Source organism: Uloborus diversus, chromosome 3 (genome assembly GCF_026930045.1).
Source record: "Uloborus diversus isolate 005 chromosome 3, Udiv.v.3.1, whole genome shotgun sequence".
NCBI classification, from domain to species: Eukaryota; Metazoa; Arthropoda; class Arachnida; order Araneae; family Uloboridae; genus Uloborus; species Uloborus diversus.
The window spans coordinates 13348887-13368995 of NC_072733.1; the positions used below are offsets into that span (position 1 = coordinate 13348887).

General features: G+C 33.0%; 1 protein-coding gene across 1 annotated transcript in view; it reads left to right on the forward strand.

Annotated features, from left to right (window-relative positions):
• LOC129218031 (glutamate receptor 1-like) overlaps positions 1-20109 on the forward strand; it is a 357221-nt gene that overhangs the window by 302678 nt on the left and 34434 nt on the right. The window contains exon 13 of the mRNA XM_054852210.1: positions 2950-3058. Coding sequence (XP_054708185.1) covers positions 2950-3058 — 109 coding nt within the window. The remainder of the gene's footprint in view (positions 1-2949; positions 3059-20109) is intronic.

A 20109-nucleotide genomic window follows, 5' to 3' on the forward strand; every position in this document is an offset into this window, starting at 1 on the left:
TCTTTTTTTGCATTCAAGCCCTTCAAAAAACCTGACGCAAAATCATAAAAGTCCCCTCAATTTTCGTTAAAAGTTAATTTCAACAAATATGTGATTTCTATGTAATCTCCCGCACCTGAAATTTCAATGGTATTATAAATTTCTGAAGATAAAATGACTTTTAAGTGCTCATTCACTTGTCGGACTATATCAAAAGAATTACTAAAGACTAACGGTGACGCATAATTTCTTTAAAATTTCATTAAAAAGGAACAAAATTTGTTGAAAAGGGTTTTCAAAGCATTGAAACTACAGTATGGCTGCATTTGATGCATCAAGTAACCAACATTATTTTTCTAAAAGAAATTGCGTTCTGAAGCAAATTCAAAAACAACAGTTTTGTAATTTGTTATTTCATCTGTATACAATACACATATTGCTCCAAAACAATTACTTTCACAGTAATTTACGATTTTTGAATAGTGTACCTATAAGGATTATTTTAATAATATTTCTTTTAAATAATCGAAATTGTGTACTGAAGGAAACTCCAAAACAATGCATTTTTGTAATTCAATACTTCCTGTATGCAACACACGTATGGCTCCAAAAAAAAAAAAAAAAATCTCCACAGTAACTTCCAATTTTGGAAAAAAGTGCTATGAGTGTAAGGATTATTTTATTGATTTCTCCTCCGTTAAAACCATTTCCCTATTCATATAAATACTTCGAGACTTGGCAAGTCATCCAACACTACAGCTTTCTAATAACTCTCGAGATTCTACGTCAAGAACAAATGAAGATAAAACAAGTATTTGGAAAGCATTCCGTGCGCGACACTACCCAAAACACGCTCATGATAAATTAAATCGGATGAATGAATCGATTTACAACAGCTACCTATACGCTTCATAATACTGTATTGAGTGTTTTTATGGACATGTATCTTACTTCCAGTTCTCCAACGGAATTTTTTTCCCTGAGTTTTGATCCATTGGCAAAAGGAGGGAGAAAAATTAGAGGCAGCCATTCGTGTCTATTGTGTTCGACCTGATCTTTTCTGAAAAAAGAATTTTATGAAAGTCATTGCAGTTAATCTATTAGAGATCGATATCGGAACAAAACGTTTTACTTGTTTAGTAATACTTTTTCCATTGAACTTTAGCATGGTGGATTTCTTTTTCGATCAATTTCTTTCAAAGCAAAATGCAAATTGATTTATTGTTGAAATCTGCTTTAGTTAATGGAAACACATAAAGTGCGTGTATTGTGCTTTCTTTTTTCTATTTTGATTTATACTAGAAGGAATGTGAAAAAAAAATATTATGGCATTTTAAAGACGAAACTGTGTGAAGCTTTCATTTGACAAACTTTATTTTTTAAATATGATAAATTAGGAGGAAAATAAACAACAACAGAAAAAAAACATAGATATATAATATAGCTTGTCTTGTTTTAAGGAAATTTGTATAATAAAACAAGTGATGCAATTTGAGTCGTGACTTTTAAGGTGATTTAAAATTTATTTTTTTGTTTTTATTACAGCAATGTATTTAGCACTAAATTTTTCACAAGCTTCAAAATTATCCTTAGTGGCAGGATAATTTTTACCAGTTTCATAATTCATTTTAAATGGTTCTCTGTTATATAAATATTTTAATTTCGGAAAACTGTACGATACTTAGGAGTTTTTCTCCAGTTTTAAGGTAACACCGTAAAATTAAGAGTGGGACAATGAAAAGTATAGTAATTGTAGGTCAAAACTAAGAAATCACTACAACTCATACCAATGTTTAGTAAAAATAATCACCATAATATTTAAAAAATGTTTATTTCCGATGCAATGAGTTTCAGAAAAATAACTTTTCCAAAAAATTTTGCTATGCAGAGTACTTTGTCTGAGGTAGTGAATCAATTTTTCGGATGTACCATATTACACTACTGATCTGCATTTCTTGTCTAAGTTTTTTGAATTTTGAGTATTATAGTTGTTTTTTAACTTGTGGAAACGGCTACAGAAATATAAAAGATGATGTGCATGTTACTTAAGTGGCACAACAAGTTTTTTTTTCAGCGAAAACGGAGGGGGGTTCAAATTACAAAAATGTTCACCTTTTTATCTACGAATATATACTACAATACTGGTCAAAAGTATTCCAAGTCCGAGAAATGAAAGAAATTTTCAAGAGTGAAACCAAGAATTAAAATAGTAATATAAGAATTATTTTTACCGTACTGATTTTTTTTTTGAGTTCAATGCAATAAATTAGTTTAAAACAAGACGTCCGTATCAGTTATTGCACAAAATAATAACTAATTGAAAAATAGCACATAAAAATGGCCAGGTTAAGAGAAACTGAAATCAGTTTTGGTTCCCTTGTAAAAAATAAAATAAAGGAACAACTTCAAGTTCTTCTTAAACGAAAAGATAAATAATAGGCGCAACTAAAGTAAAAATAATTTAATGTGATTTTGGCTCGCCTTTGGCTTTAATCACAACTATCTTTCTTTTAGGTATGCAAAATAAAAAGTGTTGCAATACTTGTTTCGGTTGTTCATGATGCCTAACTTTAATTACTGTTTTTTAAAATGTCTCTACTACATTTGCACAATAAGAAGAAAAATACTATTTTCATGGTCTTATCTTGTAAAAATGTTAGATTTCTCGAACTTGCAATAGTTTTGGCCAGTAGTGTATAAGTTACAGAGATATTCATAAACTTATTTAGCTACTTGAACCTACAGTTTCTCTTTCCAATCGTGTATGGTATATTAGTATTTCTTGTAAGATTGTCCATTCTTTTTTTGTACTTTGAGATGGAAAATCCACCAAACAATTGCTCGATACAACGAGTTCTTTTTTAATGGGTCTAAAATATACAATGGATGCGCGATGTGTCTTTGCGTATTTTATAACAAATATGTGAGAAATATATTGTCCGCTATAATGGTGTTTACTTTTCATTCTAGAGATCCTTTAAATTTGGCTGTGCTTTCCTTAAAAGAAAAAGGAGATTTAGCAAGGCTAGAAAACAAATGGTGGTATGACAGAAGTGAATGTAGAAATGGCGATAGCAAGGTAAGATTAATCAACAAATTTTTTTAGTCAAAAAGAATAGGTACCAAAAGGATTAATTTGCAAAGCTGTAGGCGGTGTTTTAAATAATCTGACAAAAAAAAAAGTCGCAATCTCATAACGTCAATCAGTCAAAACCTTAACCAATAAAGTACTGTTCAGCACAAAGGTATTTATTTCTTTTATTTATTTATCTAATAAAGTAATGTTCTGTTTTCCCTTTAGAATCAAGTTGAACAGTTTATGTAGGACAAAAACTGAGACTTTGCAATCTTAAAAATCGGAATAATTTCATGAAAAAATAATGTCTGTTTCATTAATACTATTTTATTTTATAATTATTAGTTTTTAAAGTTATTTCATGAAAAAGCTTTTATTAGAGTTAAGTAACGAAAAATTTTAAAATTCAGAGGATTCGTAAAATAAAAAAGTACAAATGTATTATTAGCAAAGAAAAACGTCTTTCGTTGGCAAAAGCTTACTCATTATAAACTGCAAAACAATTCAGGAACGTTCCTGGAAAATAATGGGTAGTTAATGCTCCCAATTTCTACCAGTAACCTTCTAAACATTATTTTGGGATCATTCAAAAATCTTCCTGGTTAAATCCTACCATGTGTCTAGAACAAATGGGAAACCCTCAGAGAAAACTTAAGTAAACAAATGTAGTTCGGCTCCCCTTCCTGAATTACCGAGAAAGCTCCTAAAGCATAACTACAACCACGGCTAAGACAGAATTTCAGGTAAGTACATAGCAAGGTACTTAACTGCAAAGAGCAAAGCCACGGAATCTAACGTCTGACAACACGTCCAATTTCGAGCTTAGTCAATCTGTACGGACCTTTATCGGACTGAAGGTGATAATCGTAATAAAGAAGCTCAGTTAATCTTTAAACTGGTAGCTAATAATATTTTTCACCAGCAGTAAGAATTCGTGCAACTTGTAGCAGGCCAGGAAAAGTTTCGACAAAGATACTTGAGTTTCACAGGAAAGTGATGAAAACATGTGAAATACTGGAACATCGACCGAAACTGATCTGTGGCTGTCTTACATTGTGTAAATATAAATCCGAAACACTCTATAATGTTTTATATGCTTAATTATAGCATTTTTTTTTCAGGGAGTGTAACAATTCCTTCCAGGGTTGCGAAGGCTTATTAAGACGAAAATGTTGCCAATACTGCAACACAGTTGAGTTTACTGGAGAAATAATCAGTATAAGATTTCTTTTACAAAAGTTTGGCATGTGAACCTTTCGCGATGTGACAGACATCAAGTCTACAATCTAATTCTTGTTTCATGCGCTGTGACATGTTACGATTAGAGGTGCAAAAGCGTTTGTGGTTCTTTGGCGTAAATCTTGTAAATCACGTACGGACACGAAAACACGATCTTTAATAAAACCCCATTAAAAAAATCGCATGAAGTTAGGTACAAAGAGTGTGGGGGGGGGGAGAGTAGGGGAGACCGGGGTTAGTTGTTGCAATTTTTTTCAATATTTTTTTACTCTAAACTATTTCAATTATTTACACGCGTGAAACTTTAAAATGCATCTTGTTTACTATTCATAACATATTTTTTAAAAAATGATTAGAAGTCAAAATATTCCACGTTTTTTGAATAGATGTAGATTGTAACAACTTACCCCACCACGGGGCATGTTGTTACAGCATATGGGGTTAGTTGTTACATGAGATATATTTTAGTGATGAAATGAATTTTACACATTTTCTGGTTTATTCTGTTAAATTTTAAAAATTCTTAACCACGTTAAAAATCAAAAACTTTTTGGCTTTACAAATTTACGTCATTAATAACTTATTCTAATAAACTATCATCATCATTATCATTGTCCGAATAACAATTTTCACAATCATATAATTTATCAAACTTAGCACATCGGTCATGTGCCATTTTGTTAAAATTACGACATTGAAGCAATTTAGTTGTTTTTTTTTTTTTTGGTACGGTTTAGAGCACTCTATGCAGAACCAGTCTTCATCATCTTCATCCGAAAGACGCACTGTTTGGACGCACCTTTTTGCATTTTTTTTTTTTTTTTTTTTGCCTTTGTGTCTGTTGATTTCTTCTCTGTTAGACACAATTTCCTTTTCACAGATTTTTGTTTCCCAGCTTCGGCTTGCAAAACATTTTTTACTGGTGTACCTATTAAAGTGGCGCTTGCGAACCGTCTTCACTTAAGCACCCCTGCAGCGTTGGAGAAAGACCTACATTCGAATAATACATTATTTATTATTATTATCATTGTTGTAATTATTATTATCATTCATTCAACCATACATATTAACAATAAATTAATCATAGAATGAAAGAGATCAGAATTATTATTCCTATTACTATCGTCATCCAACTATAGTACTTTATATGAATTAAATCATGCAAAAAAACAGATCAGAAATACTACTTACCACCACTAGCATTTTTCATCTTACTGCAGAATCTCTCGAGTGTCATGAAACTCATCGGCTGCCTTTCGTAATGAACTACGTGTAATTACTTCTTTAGCCACATCCAGGTATATTTCTTTAGGTGTTTTGCCCCCGCCCATCTTGTTTTTATAGTCCCCCGTCATATCACATTTAAAAAGAAAACTTAATATTAAATTAAAACTTGCATGGGGGCAAGTGTTACTTGTAACAACTAACCCCAACAAAGTTGTAACAACTAACTCCAACAAAATTGTAACAACTTGCCCCATACGACGCGACTTTAGTTCTTGGTACATATTACTGGTATTATATCTTTTTATAAAACTTTTAAATATGTTAGCACTTACCTAAAAATGTAGGCTTTCACGTGGTACAGAAATAAATTCGTTATCTGCAACGGCTTCGTCACAAATAGAAAAATAACAGCAAAAAGAAAAATTACTTCCAGACTCATAAAAAAACCGTTTTCCTTGAGCACTCTCCATGCTACTGACTGCAAGCACTCCAGTGATTGTCATGGAATGCAGATGGGTGAGTGCTATCATCTACTGCAAGGAAAGTCAGTTTCTCCTGCGGTTATTTTTAAATTCTAATGTAACAACTTACCCCGTGTAACAACTAATCTCGGTCTCCCCTACGGAATAAGACAATAGTCGTCGCCACAACCTAATCCAAATCCAACGAACAAAAAGCTCGTTATGGAGGAAATGGCATTCGTCTGTTTAATAATGGGGAAGAGGCTGATATTTTTGGGGGAAAGCAATTCTTGATCACGACATGTTACAGTAAGTGAAACTAGAATTTGACTTCAGATTTGATGTCTATTGCACTACAAACTGTTCACTCTATCGGAAATTTGTAAAACAAAACTTGTTTCTTTCACCAGTCAAAGTTGTTGAAGTTATAATAAAAAAATAAGCCTTCCAAACACCGGACGGAAGTGTGATGCACCCTGTAGATTAGATATAAACGAACTGATGTGTGCATCACATGACTTCCTTTTACTCCAATTAAATGTCATTTTCTCACTATTGGCAGTTTTAATGTGATTCAATAGTTTACTCTCTAAATATCACCAACAGTGGCCAACATGAAACCAGATAAAAAAAAAAAATAAATAAAATGAAAATCGGCGAATTTGTCAAAAAGTTGGCGGCAAAATTTGGCGACCAAAAGACTGGCGATGTACCGCCAAGTGTCCGCCAAATTATAACACCACTTGAGTTAACATCGAAATTAACAATGATTTCCCCCCACAAAGGAGCAAACGACCCTCTTTGGAGCATTCGAATGCAACCAAATAGGAAGGTGCTCAAATAGACCCTACTAGGAGTCTATGTACCAAATTTCAGCTTTTTCGGACATTCTGTTCTTGAGTTATGCGACATACATACACACATACACACGTACACATACGCACATACATGCGAACATACAGACGTCACCAGAAAACTCGTTGTAATTAACTCGGGAATCGTCAAAATGGATATTTCAGGTGTCTGTACGTTCCTTGGCATATATCCACGTGTAGTCGAGTCGAAAAAAAACTTCAATATTCATTCGAGGGTGAGCAAAATGGAAATTAAGGCCAATTTTTTAAGTGAAAATTTTTTCGCGAATACAATACTTCCTTTTTTGTAAAAGAAAGTAAAAAATAGATTGAGACACAGACTATAAAAACGATTCAGAAACGTTCTTGGAAAATAATAGGCAGCTGATGTGCCCAATTTCAATCAGTAACATATCTTACAAAAACCAGAAACGTTTTCTGATAAAAGTCAGTAACATTTCTGAAATATTAAGAAATCTCCCCTATTAAAGCCAGTCGTGAACCTTCTAGAAAAATTAAATAGGTTTAATTTATTTGATTAGAACCTTCCTGATTTACCAAGAGAGCTCCAGAGGTATTAGAGCAACCACGGCTACGCTACGCGAAAATTGCAAGCAAGAACCAAGCATATTCCTTGACTGCAATTCCTGCCCCGCAAGGGTGTAGCTATCACAGTGACTTATTTGCTCCCATTGGTAGCTTAGTCAATCCGGACGGGCCATCAACAATCTAAAACCGATACACTTAATAAACACGCTCCGTCAATATTTAAACTGGTAGCAAAAAATATTTTTCACACCAGTGCAAGGTCTGCATTCGCGCATCTTTTAGGAATTCAGGAAACTTTTTTGCGAAGATGCTTGATATTTTGGGGAAATAGGTGAAAACCTCTGAAATCACGAAACGTTCCACGGAAATAACCGGTAACGTTTCGGAATTTTTTTACAGTGCAATACAAGATGTTCCGGAAAGAACTTCAAAATGACGTACAGAAAAATAGTTCCGAGATTGGTTATTAGAAGGTGATGCAGTCTATAGTTTAAGCAGTGTATAAAAGCTTGCTTATGCTTAGTGAACAGAGGTCAAATCACGTTACAGTGGTTTGGATATGCAATGTAAAAACGATTCAAAAACGTTCCTGGAAAATAATGGACAGCTGATGTGACCAATTTCTTCCAGTAACATATCTTACAAAAATCAGGAACGTTTTCCGCTTAAATTCAGTAACCCTACTGAAATTATCCTGGAAGCTCCCTAAAATATTCAGAACTCTTAACGTTTAAAACCAGTCGTACCTCTGGAATCTCAGAATAAACTTAGGTGGGTATACTATAATAGTTTGGCACCTTACTGCGTTTCGAGGAATGCTCCAAGCAACCATGGACAAAGCTAAGGCAGAATTGCAAGTAAGTATCAAGAATTTTGCTCACCTGCAATTCTTGCAAAGCTACGTAGTCCATAGACTAATTTGCGCCCTTTGGACGCCTTATCAGTCTGGACGGACCGCAATCGAACTGAAGAGGATACACTTTATAAATACGTTCAGGTTATCTTCAAACTGGGAGCTAAAAATATTTTTTACAACAGTGAGAAGTCTGCATTCGTGCGACTTGTAGCAATTCCGGAAGCCTTTTGACAAATATACTTGATTTTTCCAGAAAGTGGATAAACCCATTGAAATCCCGAAACGTTACACGGAAATACTCAGTAAAGTTTCAGAATTTTTTTTTTACAGTGTGAGTTACTTCTGAAATAATAGTATGACTCATCCGAAGGGTAAATTTCGAAGTTCGAAGTAACTCGTCTTTACTGAAACGGCCACAACGTGCTTTTTTGAACTCAACACTATGTTTACATAATGCTGCTGATGTGTAAAATGGCAACATCCAATCAATCGTGGCCATCAGGATCAATCGTGGCCATCAAGATGGCCATATCCAATCTAGCCGCTACTCACTAAGCATTTAGTGTTTAAAAGAAATTTTTGACAATAGCAACCACTGTTGTCCAATAACTATTTGTGAAAACCATTGTATAAACAATAACTGGCTATCCTGTCTAACAGTACCATTGTTTCACCTTTCTGTCTTTTATAGTTTCGCTTGCATTTAATTTCTATGTTACTGAGAACTTTGGTACCGATTACTGGATCCTTTCTAAAACAAACTGTAATAAACTCGTTTTTTTTTTTAAGTTCCCAATTTTGAAGTTATGCAATTACTATTAAAAAAAATCAGAAAATCAACCGGCTAATGGTAATTTAAAACGTAAAAAATAAGGAGCTTCGTTTTTTAATTAGCTCATACACAAATACATAATTCATGAATTGCAAAACTACGTTGCAATTCTCTTTTACGCGATTCTTTCTAGAATTCAGGAACAAACGATGCGCTTCAACTGCATAAAAAGGTATTTGAATTCTGGGAAAACGGAAAGAACAAAGACATTTTCAATTCCGAAAATCCAAATGTATTTTATTCCATTTTGGTTCTCTGAAAAACGGCTTCTGAAAATACATTTATGTTGCAGTTTTTGTCGGAGATGTAGCAAGAAAATAAATTTGCTGGAAATTTTCACCCTGCTCATCTAGCAAGAAACATCTAGATAAGAAATAATGACATTTAGATTTGCTCTTTTTTGTCGCTTGATCAGCATCAATGACCTTGACGAATAAACTAGCTCTTGAAATGACTTTTTTGATGACACTCACTTCTTTGTGCTGCAAAAGCAATACTAAATTTCTTGTTTTTTTTTGGGGGGGGGGGTTGAACACCCCCCCCCCCCCCAAAAAATGATTTCGCACAAAAAAAAATGATTTCGCTAAAAAGAAATCAATAAGATACTTTAATTAGGTGCGATGAAAACTCAAATTTAGCAGTAAAAAAAAATTGTACCAATTGTAAAAGCCGGCTTAGCAATTACAAGAAAGAAAATAAAATTAAAAATCTTCGAAAAAGTTTTCCTTACTTTTAAACAAAAGAAAGGAGCAGACTTTCTTGTGGACTTTTAAGATATAAATTTAATAAAAAATCTCCATAGCTTTTTAATTAGTATCACTTTAAAACTGTTTTCAAAAACGATGACTTACGCTAACAAATCGGAAAGGTAACGCTTTTAGGCCAATATACTATCAAACTGACTGATTCATGATGTTTTAAGAAGAGTTACAGAGCTTTTCCCCAGTATGAAAACAATCATCAGGTAAAAGCCTGTTCATAACAGGCTTTTCCCTCTTTGCGCCGGCACTTATCTGCAGATATATTTTATGTATTACACTGTAAAAACAGTTCAGAAACGTTCCTGGAAAATAATGGGCTGCTGAAGGTCCCAATTTCTGCAAGAAACATAACTTGCAAAAAACAAAATTTTTTCCCGTTAAATTCAGTTACCATCCTGAAATTATCCTTGAATCTTTCTGCATAATACAGAAATCTCCTCGGGTAAATCAAGCCATATTTCTGCAATCTAATGAGAAAACTCAAGTAGGAAGTAGCAGCTTGGCGCCTTCCGGATTTATTCATAGAACTCAACAAGCATCTTACTTGCCTGCAACGCAGCAGAATCCAGAGACTTTCTCGCCCCGGGGCTTTCAATATGGACGAAACGTGACTAAGCTGAAGCTGATATACTTAATAAATACGCTTAGTTAATTTTTAAATTGGTAGCTAAAAATATTTTTCACAGCAATTAGAAGTCGTCAAATGTGCAACTTGCAGTAGTTCCGAAAACTTTTTGATAAAGATAATTAAACTTCTCAAGAAATAGGTGAAAGCCTGTGAAATCCCGAAACATTCCACGGAACCGATATGTCGTTCTGTATCTAGTTGAGGGGTCTCCAACCTACGACCCGCGACGCCTACACAAGAAAAGAATTTTTTTTTTTTATTTGATACTAGGGGGCTCCACCCCTTGCTTGTTTATATGTTAAAATAATTTTACTCATTTTTATGTTAAAATAATTTTACTTTTTATATTCAAAGTAGTTTTCAACTCTAAAGATGTTGTTACTACCTGACCGATCATTCTCTCATTTTCATTCAGCAAAATTTAACATACGTTACAGATTGCATGTACAGTCATAGAAAAAAAAAAAAAAAAACGAAACACTTTTATTTATTCGGCCATTATGCATGCTAGAAAGGAAAGAAAGGAATCATCTGACATGGTTTTAAGTCTTCCTTAAAACTAAGTAGGTAAAATTTTGATAAGGGACCATCTACAATGTAAAATTAGCACAAAGTCTTGATTTTCGAATGGGAACCCCTATTTTTTGCTGCATAATTATGTTTAGACAGCAAATTGCAGCCTGGGTATGAAATGTTATTGCATTCCGTGCAGTAGAACCAAAGTTATTAACGAAAAACGAATTAAGGACCGTCACCACATTGAAAACGCTACTTTTAAGGTTATAACTTATCAAGTAATGGAATGTAAGCAAAGAAAAGATCGTGATTATCCAGCTCAATTCATGATTTTTTCAAGTTCTCTATTTTTTTTTTTTTTTGGTAATTCGATGCTATTAAAAAAGCATAACGCAATCGGCGGTTTTAGTTAAACATGTAATGGCTCTTAAAAGCAGTTTAGGTAAGTAATTTCCCAATGCTGTTTCTAGCAAGGAGATTCGAGATGGATCCAAGCCGTAATTGAAAATGACAAAGTTTATTTAAGCTTGAACCAAAGTGCACCGAAATCTGATTTCTTGACATTTCTCAAATGTTGTAACTTTGCACATGCAAACAAAATTTAGCATTATTTGGTTTATTTTTGCGTACCATATACTTGCAAGAGAACATATTCGATTGTATCAAGCACTAAGCTGGCATACTCCTAGGGTAAAACTACACACAACAGATCTACAACCAAGTTAGTTTCCCCAGAAACTACAATTTCATCCTTGCTGTAGAGTTAACAGTCTGAATTCGAAACTGACCGTGCTGGAGGCAGAAGTAATCTCACTGAAGCTGAGAGTGCAAAGAAACTGGTAGGTAGAGTATACTTATTTGATGTATGTTTACGGTCTTTTGATGGCAAGATAAATTTTCTATACCCACCAGTTTGTTGACATTCTCAGCGTCAATGATATGGCATCTGCTTCATTGTTCGGTTGATCTCAGGTCAGTACTGCTATACCCATGGTTACGGTGTATCAGAGCAGTCTTCGGGTGCTATAGCTAAACCTAAGGCTCCTATATAAGGGGAGCTGACTTATCCGACATTTTGGTTCCAAAATTGTCGGGCGAAAAAAATAAACATTTGTACAAAAGCCTCATTGCAGAAAACTGGTGTCAAAGCTTTAGGTGTGTTGCCCGAAAGATGTTTGATTATTTTAATCTGTAGATGAATGCAATTTAATGAATACAAATTAAAAACAAATAAGGTGTGAAAATGAGGTTTATTACCGTAAACATTTCCCGATACGTTTTAGCTGAATTTGTAAACGAAGTTATCTTTCTAAATTTACCTTAAGTGACATTTTACTCAACTTATCATCAATTATTTTACGACATAGCAACCAGCGAATATTATAACGTATTTATAAATACTAGAAACGAGGTTGGATCCAATTCTGTCTTGGAACCAAAATGTCGGATAAGTCAGCCTGTCTTTTTCAAGGGGCTCTAGATGAACCTTTAGTGTATCGCAAGGAATACGCGGGCCACCTGGACCGTTGTCTGCTGGAAGGAAAAAATCAGAAAGCGCAATTAGTTTCAATGGCATAAAGTTGAAGTCGATTGTTCAGAAATTGGTTTCTGAAATACTTGAATATAATAGGCATTCAGAAGTTGATAACAATTTTTAGGAAACTTCCTTTTTTTTCCATATTTTTCAATGTTATTTAAAAAAGAAGAAAAATTTTTGAAATTTTATCTTTGGCCTGTGAACACGGTTTAAATGTGAAATGCAGACAATGACAGAAAAAGTAGTTAAAAGATAGTATTTAAATTATATAATTAAAAATAGACAACAGCTCCACTTAATCTTACATCCTAATTAATGTTTTGTTAAATTTTTGATAAAGTTAGAAAAAAAAAGTTCACAATTAGCTAAAAGAACTCTTTTGAGTGCATAATTTGACCTCAAAACTTACTAGCATTCTCTCCTAAATCTTAACACATTGAAAAAATTTTAAACACTTTACGAAAAAAAAAAAAAAATTCGTAAATGTCAGCAAAGTGATCTAAGAGCAAATATTTTCTATTGACATATCTGGATACTGTTAAAGGAGAAATTTCACACTATCGGCTTTTTTTTCGAGTTCTTTTTCTTGATTTAGACAGGGCATTAGTTTTTCCTTTAAGCAAATTATCACTGAGACGAGCTATCCTACACTGCCTATAGCAACATGACCAGAAAGACAATGAGGTTTTTTTGTATGTTCCTATGAAAAAGTTGTGTACGTTAATTTATATTTTCAAAGTTATTGTTTTACAAAAGGATTATACTGCGATGGCTAAACGCAGGAAAAAAAAACAGAAGTATTTTAAGTATAGATTTTAATTTAAACTGTTCTATAAAATATTCTTTTATTAGACAATGAAACAGTATTTCGCATTACTTACATAAGGTAATCCAAATACGGCTGGGTAACGGTTAAACGTAATCCACATAAAACTGACGATTGCAATATAGGTCCCCTAACTAATATTTAAAGAAGTAATTTCCATTGAAAGCTATTACTGACACAAAAAACTTGACATTTGTGCGACGAAAACTCAAGGAGATATTCGAGTTCAAAGTTTTAAGGGACCACACAGAAGATGAGATTGGAACTTATTGCCCTTTCAGAAGAATGACAGGTTGTCGAAGTAAGAAAACAAGGTATTTATATTTTTCATTGCTATTCAAAAACGAATCCAAATGTTATGCCGTGATGCGCAAAAACACGCTACAAAACCTCAAACAACTTAAAAAACCACACTCCATGCATACATAATTTCACACACTTGTTAGCCGCTCTAATTTTCCCCCTAGAGGTGTTATTGACGGCGAGTGAAAAGTGGTGTAAGTCACAAAACGCTTCGTATCAGATCACGGTGATTATTAGTTGAACTTATGTCAAACTTTTTGTGTTGGAATTATTTTTCAATGGAGATAATTTCCCTAAAGATAAGTTACGGGACCTGGGGCCCGAATAAAAAGTTAAATTTTGTATTTTTTGTCCCATTTTTATTTCTGCTTCAAACTTTCAATATCTTAACTCAGCATATCGTTTTGAACATATTTGCAATTGAAAGATTTCATCTAGGATTAACGGTTGCGAAAATAAAGGTCTTGCAGGTTAAAACGAGACATCTGGTATGTTCAACTAAAAACGCCGATTGTTTTATGATTTTTTATCCTTGTCTTATGTTATTTTTTATACTGATACTTTGTTCATTTTTTCATGGAAGATTTACGGCTTGCATCACTCGACTCACCACTTTTTTTAATGAATCGTGTTCCCGTGTTGTGCGGTCGTGCGGCATATTTCTCATAGTTTTGCATGCAATGTTCCAATCTTCTTCCGATGTCAGCAAAATTTAAAACGCGAATTCCATTTTACATGAAAGAACCTTCTATTCATTCCAAATTAAACCAGTAACATAAAGTGCAACAATACACTTATCAAACATATTTACGTTTTTTTTTTTCTAGGTATAAGGTTCAATATTGACATTTCTAAGAGGCTAACGGTAGAATGATAAAATAAGCAATCCAATAGGTTAATATTATGAAAAGTCAAAAAGTTTAATTACTTTCAATTTGTCATTATTCGATACAACGATGTATGCGAGGAACCAGCCAGACATCACCCTGATAGACAAAAATCAGTAAATATTTTAACTGTTTTTCAAAAAAAGAAAAAAGCTTTCGACCCATAGGTTTAGGTTCTATGATAAGAAGTAGAAAAGTTCCATTACTTTCAATTACTTATTATTCAATTTATTAAAGAATGGTCTTTGCGAGGGGCTAGTCTGACCCCATCCGTGTTTCTAAAGTTAAACCGAACTAAATACCCTTCACACTGAAAAAAAAAAGCGAATAGGATAGACAAAAGCAGTAAACATTAAAAAAAAAAAAAAAAAAACTCCGAACCTAAATTGTTTTGTGGCTTAACATTATCGACCAAAAAGTATCGAATTACGAAAAAAAAAGAACTTTAAATAATTCATTAATTGAACTGCTCAATCTAGATCTTTTCTTCGCTCATATATTAAGTCACTTGAAAAGTTTTGACTTTGAAAGTAGCATTTTAAACGATGGTGACGGTATAGAATTTGTTTTTTGCTAATAACTTTTGTTCTACTAGACGAAATGCAATGATATTTTTCACAAAAGTTGTCTAAAGCTAATTTTGATGTCTAAATTTTATTATGTAGCAACAACTATGGGCTCCTATATAGAAATTAAGACTTCGTGCGAATTTTACTTAGTATATTTTTTTATCGAAATTTTACTTACGTGGTTTAAAAGAAGACTTTAAACCATGTTGAATGACACCTTTCTTTCTTTTTTAGCCTGTGGCATTAGCTTCAAAACTCACAATGGGTCATTCCACGGAAAACGTTTATTTTGCCCCGCACGTGAAGCCTCATATATTTTATAAAAAATAATACATCAAAATATTAATGAACATTTTTTTTTCTGCTTAACAAATTGCAAACTTGTGTGTGATTTCTCAAGCAAAAAATTTCGTCATTACCCTTTTAAATTATTACTTTTTAATGAAATATATGAACAGTCACGTGCGACAAATGGTTGCCTTTTTTGTGGAATGACCTCAATGCATTATTATTTGTTTTGATATCAAATGAGGTAGTAAGACGAAAATTAGGATCAGGATCGCGAAAAGTGTGAGAAACGTTTCGTTGTAGTTTAAGTTCGTCTCATTCTTCAGCGCAAGTCGTTTTTATTTTTACTCAAACCTGTAAGACTCTTATAAGACCTTTGCGGCGCAGGATTATTTTGTAGTTTGCAAAAAAATTAATAAAGAGGTTAAAGATTTTAAAAAATAAAGAATTAGTTTCTGACTATTTTAAAACTTATTCTTCATAATTTGAGGCAATCATATAATTTAAAAAATGTAAAAATAATCAAATTAATTAAATTTAAAAAAAGCTAAAAAAATAGAATTTGTGAAATGAGAAAAGAGTGCGGTTGTAGTATGATTAGATACTATTTAGAATTAGTAGTATTAAGAAAAGTTATTCATATTAAAGTGGAAAAATTAAAATATATAACATATTCTGAAGGAGTATACACTGTAAAAAAATTCCGAAACGTTACTGGTTATTTCCGTGGAACGTCTCGGGATTTCACAAGTTTTCACCTAGTTCCCCGTAAAACCAAGTATCTTCACAAAAAAGTTCCCTGAATTTCTACTAAAGTTGCACGCGTGCCGACTTTTAACTGTTGTGGAAAGTATTTTTGGCAACCAGTTTAAAGATTGAATGAACGTGTTTATTAAGTGTATCGGCATAAGGTTACCTACAGCCTGTCCAGCTTGACTAAGCTCCCAATGAGACCGAAAAAGTCAGTGGCTAGCTAAAGCTTTGCTAGGCAGGTATTGTAGACAAGAAAAATGCTTGATTCCTCTTTGCATAGCTTTGGCTGTGGTCGCTCTGATTTTTAAGGAGCCTTCTTGATAAATTCGGAAGGTTCATATTACTAAACCTATTTAATTTTTCTAGAAGGTTCTAGAGATATGACTGGCTGAGGAGATTTCGCATTTCTTAAGAAAGGTTACTGACTTTTAGCGGAAAACGGTCCTGGTTTTCCCAAGATATGTTACTGGACAAAATTGGGCACATCAGCTGCCTGTTATTTTCCAGGAACGTTTCTGAATCGCTTGTACAGAGTAGGCGCATAATTTTAATGTTAAAATTATTCAAAGTTTGATATAATCTAAACAAAAAGTCATTCATAATTATTGTTTAAAAGAGCTTAGATTAACGTCACTACATCTTCCCTTCGGTTCACTTGCCACATAAGAACTGGATCACGTAACTCACTATCAACTTCTCACAAAGCGAATAAAACAATTCTCAATCCTGCACTCTAAAAAAGATTCAGAAACGTTCCTGGAAAATAATGGCCAGTTGATGTGTCCACTTTCTTCCAGTAACATATCTTATAAAAAACAGGAACGTTTTCCGCTAAAACTCAGTAACCTTACTGAAATTATCCTGGAAACTTCCTAAAATATTCAGGAAGCTTCCCATTTAAAGCCATTCGCATCACTGGAATTTTAGAGTAAACTTAGGCGAGCATACCATAATAGTTAGGCACCTTCCTGCATTTCCAGGAGAGCTCCAAAAGCAGTATTGCAAACATGGCCAAAGCGAAGACAGAATTGCAAATTGGTATCAAGAATTTTACTCGCTTGCAATTCTTCGCAAAGCTACGAGGTCCATATACTGGTTTGCACCCTTTGGATGCCTTATCAGTCTGGACAGGCCGCAATCAAACTAGAGCGGGTACACTTTATAAATACGCTCAGTTAACCTTTAAACTAGGAGCTAAAGCTATTTTTTACAACAGAGAGTAGTATTCATTCGTACGTTTTGTAGCAATTCAGGAAATGCTTTGACGATGATACTTGATTTTTCCCGGAAGTGGACAAAAACCATTTAAAACCTGAAACGTTTCACAGAAATATTCAGTAACGTTCGGAATTTTTTTACACTGTGATGCTCGGAAATAAATTAATAAATAATAATAATAATAATAAAATATCAATAATGAGGATTATGATAATTGTAATGATTATTACGATTTTAATAATAATGATGATGAAAATAATGATATTATTATTAATCATGTACATTAGTTTCCTTTTTTTTCATCTTTTTGATATTTTGTGGCGATCATAACATTGTTAAAATGTCCGTACATTTTTTTCCAACATGGCTTATTGATACTCACGTTGAGAAAAATCTACATAGAATGATAGGGGATTTGATTATTCTCAAAACAATGCCCACTCGCAGTTCGCAAATGCGAAGTAATTAAACCCTGTGTCACTGAAAGATATAAATTTTTTAAACAACCACGAGAAAAAACAAAGAACAAAAGCGTCCAACAGTAATTTATAAGGCACTGAACTCAAATTTAGTAGAATAATAAGAAAATCAGAATTCAGGAGGGCGATATTACATTACCATGGCACAGAATCTCTGAGCCCAGATTAGAAACCAGCCTAGAACTCACTAAGCTCCAAACTTCAGCTAGATATCATAAAAGGGAACGTCTATTTAATAGAAAACATGTAATTAGGTATGAACAGAAACACTTATCCTATTTAATATTGGTTGTTAGATCTCAAATTTCTAATAAGTCCTCTACCGCAAAAAAGGTATACAAATCATGTCCAGGATTTAGGATAATAATAATAAAAATTAATTAATCTATAAATGAAGTAAAAATATAGTAGTTCTATCTTACTACTTAAGTTTCTAGAATGTACTAATCTACAGCCCATTATTATCATGTTTAGTATATGTCCTTATTATTTCGAAGTTTTTCATGGCTAAAATAATAGTTTGAAGTGAACAATGAAAACTGATTTATTTTCACTAACATATTAGTTAATTGTTAAACAAGTTGATAAATTGCTACGTTGAAAGATGAAGGGGTGCTACCATAGGAATGTTACTATGTTCCAATTGAACTATATGTTCAAAACAATGCGCTCTTACTGGTCGCCGATGAGAAGTAATGCAAATCATTTTGTAAAACTAACGTTTTACGTTTTTTGAAGAATTTTAAAAGAAAAACCCCTGGACACAAACGACAACTGTAATTTATAAGGCGTCGAACTACAATTTCGTGAATCAGAGTCTAGTGAGAGTTAAGAAATTCAGAACTTAACAACGCTTTTTTACGCAACCAAAACACAATGGCGTCAGACCCAAAATGAAATAACAATTTAGACCACAGTTCAGACTCACGAAGTTCCGAACCATCAACTAGAGATCATGAAAAAGAATGTCTATTGAACGAAAGGACATTTATTTAGATATAAATATAAACAGTAATGGTATTTTAAACTGGTAGTTAGACATCAAATTCGTAATACGGTCATTCAAGTGAAAATGGTTACATTAATTTAGGGACATCTGGACACCTGAGGGGGAAATGATAAATAGGTACTTTAATATTTCTAAAGTTAGTCGTCTGTTTCTCTATAAAATATGTCTTCATATTTTATAGTATCACACTAAAAATTTTTCTGTACCCTAATAACATCACAAATAATATAGAGGCAATCCAAAACACAACAACAAGCGTCTACTATTTCTCTTTTAAATGCGGGTGTTCAAGCTTTGTAACTTTAAGTTTAACTGTAGGTGGCGCAGTTGGGACACCGATATATATTGCATATCTGTTTAATTTGTCTGTCTTGTTATTTTGTTTCTTTTGACGTATCGTAACTACATGTGTATCGTAATTACATGTGCTATTTTCAGAAAATTTGCAGTTCAGTTCACAACTCAAAAAAGTTCATAAAAACGTCCTTTATTTTACTTAAAACATTAAAAGCAACTAAAACTTTTGTAAATAATACTAAAGAAATTAAAGTTAATCATTTGATTTCAAGAGACAAGAGATAACGTTCAAACCAAGGCTAAATGAACTAAGTACAAGAACTCAGAAGAAACAAAATAACAAGACAGACAAATTAAACAGACATGCAATATATATCGGTGTCCCAACTGCGCCACCTACAGTTAAACTGAAAGTTACAAAGCTTGAACATCCTCCCCCCGGATGAATATCATTCTTAATATTCCGAAAAACTGAAACCTAAAATTTCAATATTTAAAAGCAATAATTCCTTTAACTGCTAACTTAAAATTAAACAAATTAAACATTCATATCAAATAAATCACAATTAAATCAATATTTCAAAGCAATCTACTTGATTAGCCTGTAAAATTAATAATCATAATAAATTCATATACAATACGAAAGTTTTTTTTTCAAGTTCCAATATTATCAATAGGTAATTTGCACAATTTTGTAATTGGAGTTTCAATTCACCATTTAATGTCTTTACTGAAACAACACGAACTTTCGCATCTGCTCCAGGAAAAAGTTTAATGATGCGACCTAATTTCCAAGTCAATGGTGGTTAATTATCCTCTTTTATCAACACTAAGTCATGAATATGAAGATTCTCACAGGGATTTCTCCACTTCCCCCGTTGCTGTAACTGACATAAATGCTCACTTGACCAACGTTTCCAAAATCCCTGTAATATTTGCTTTTTTCTCTGTCTCTTCGTTTTTTG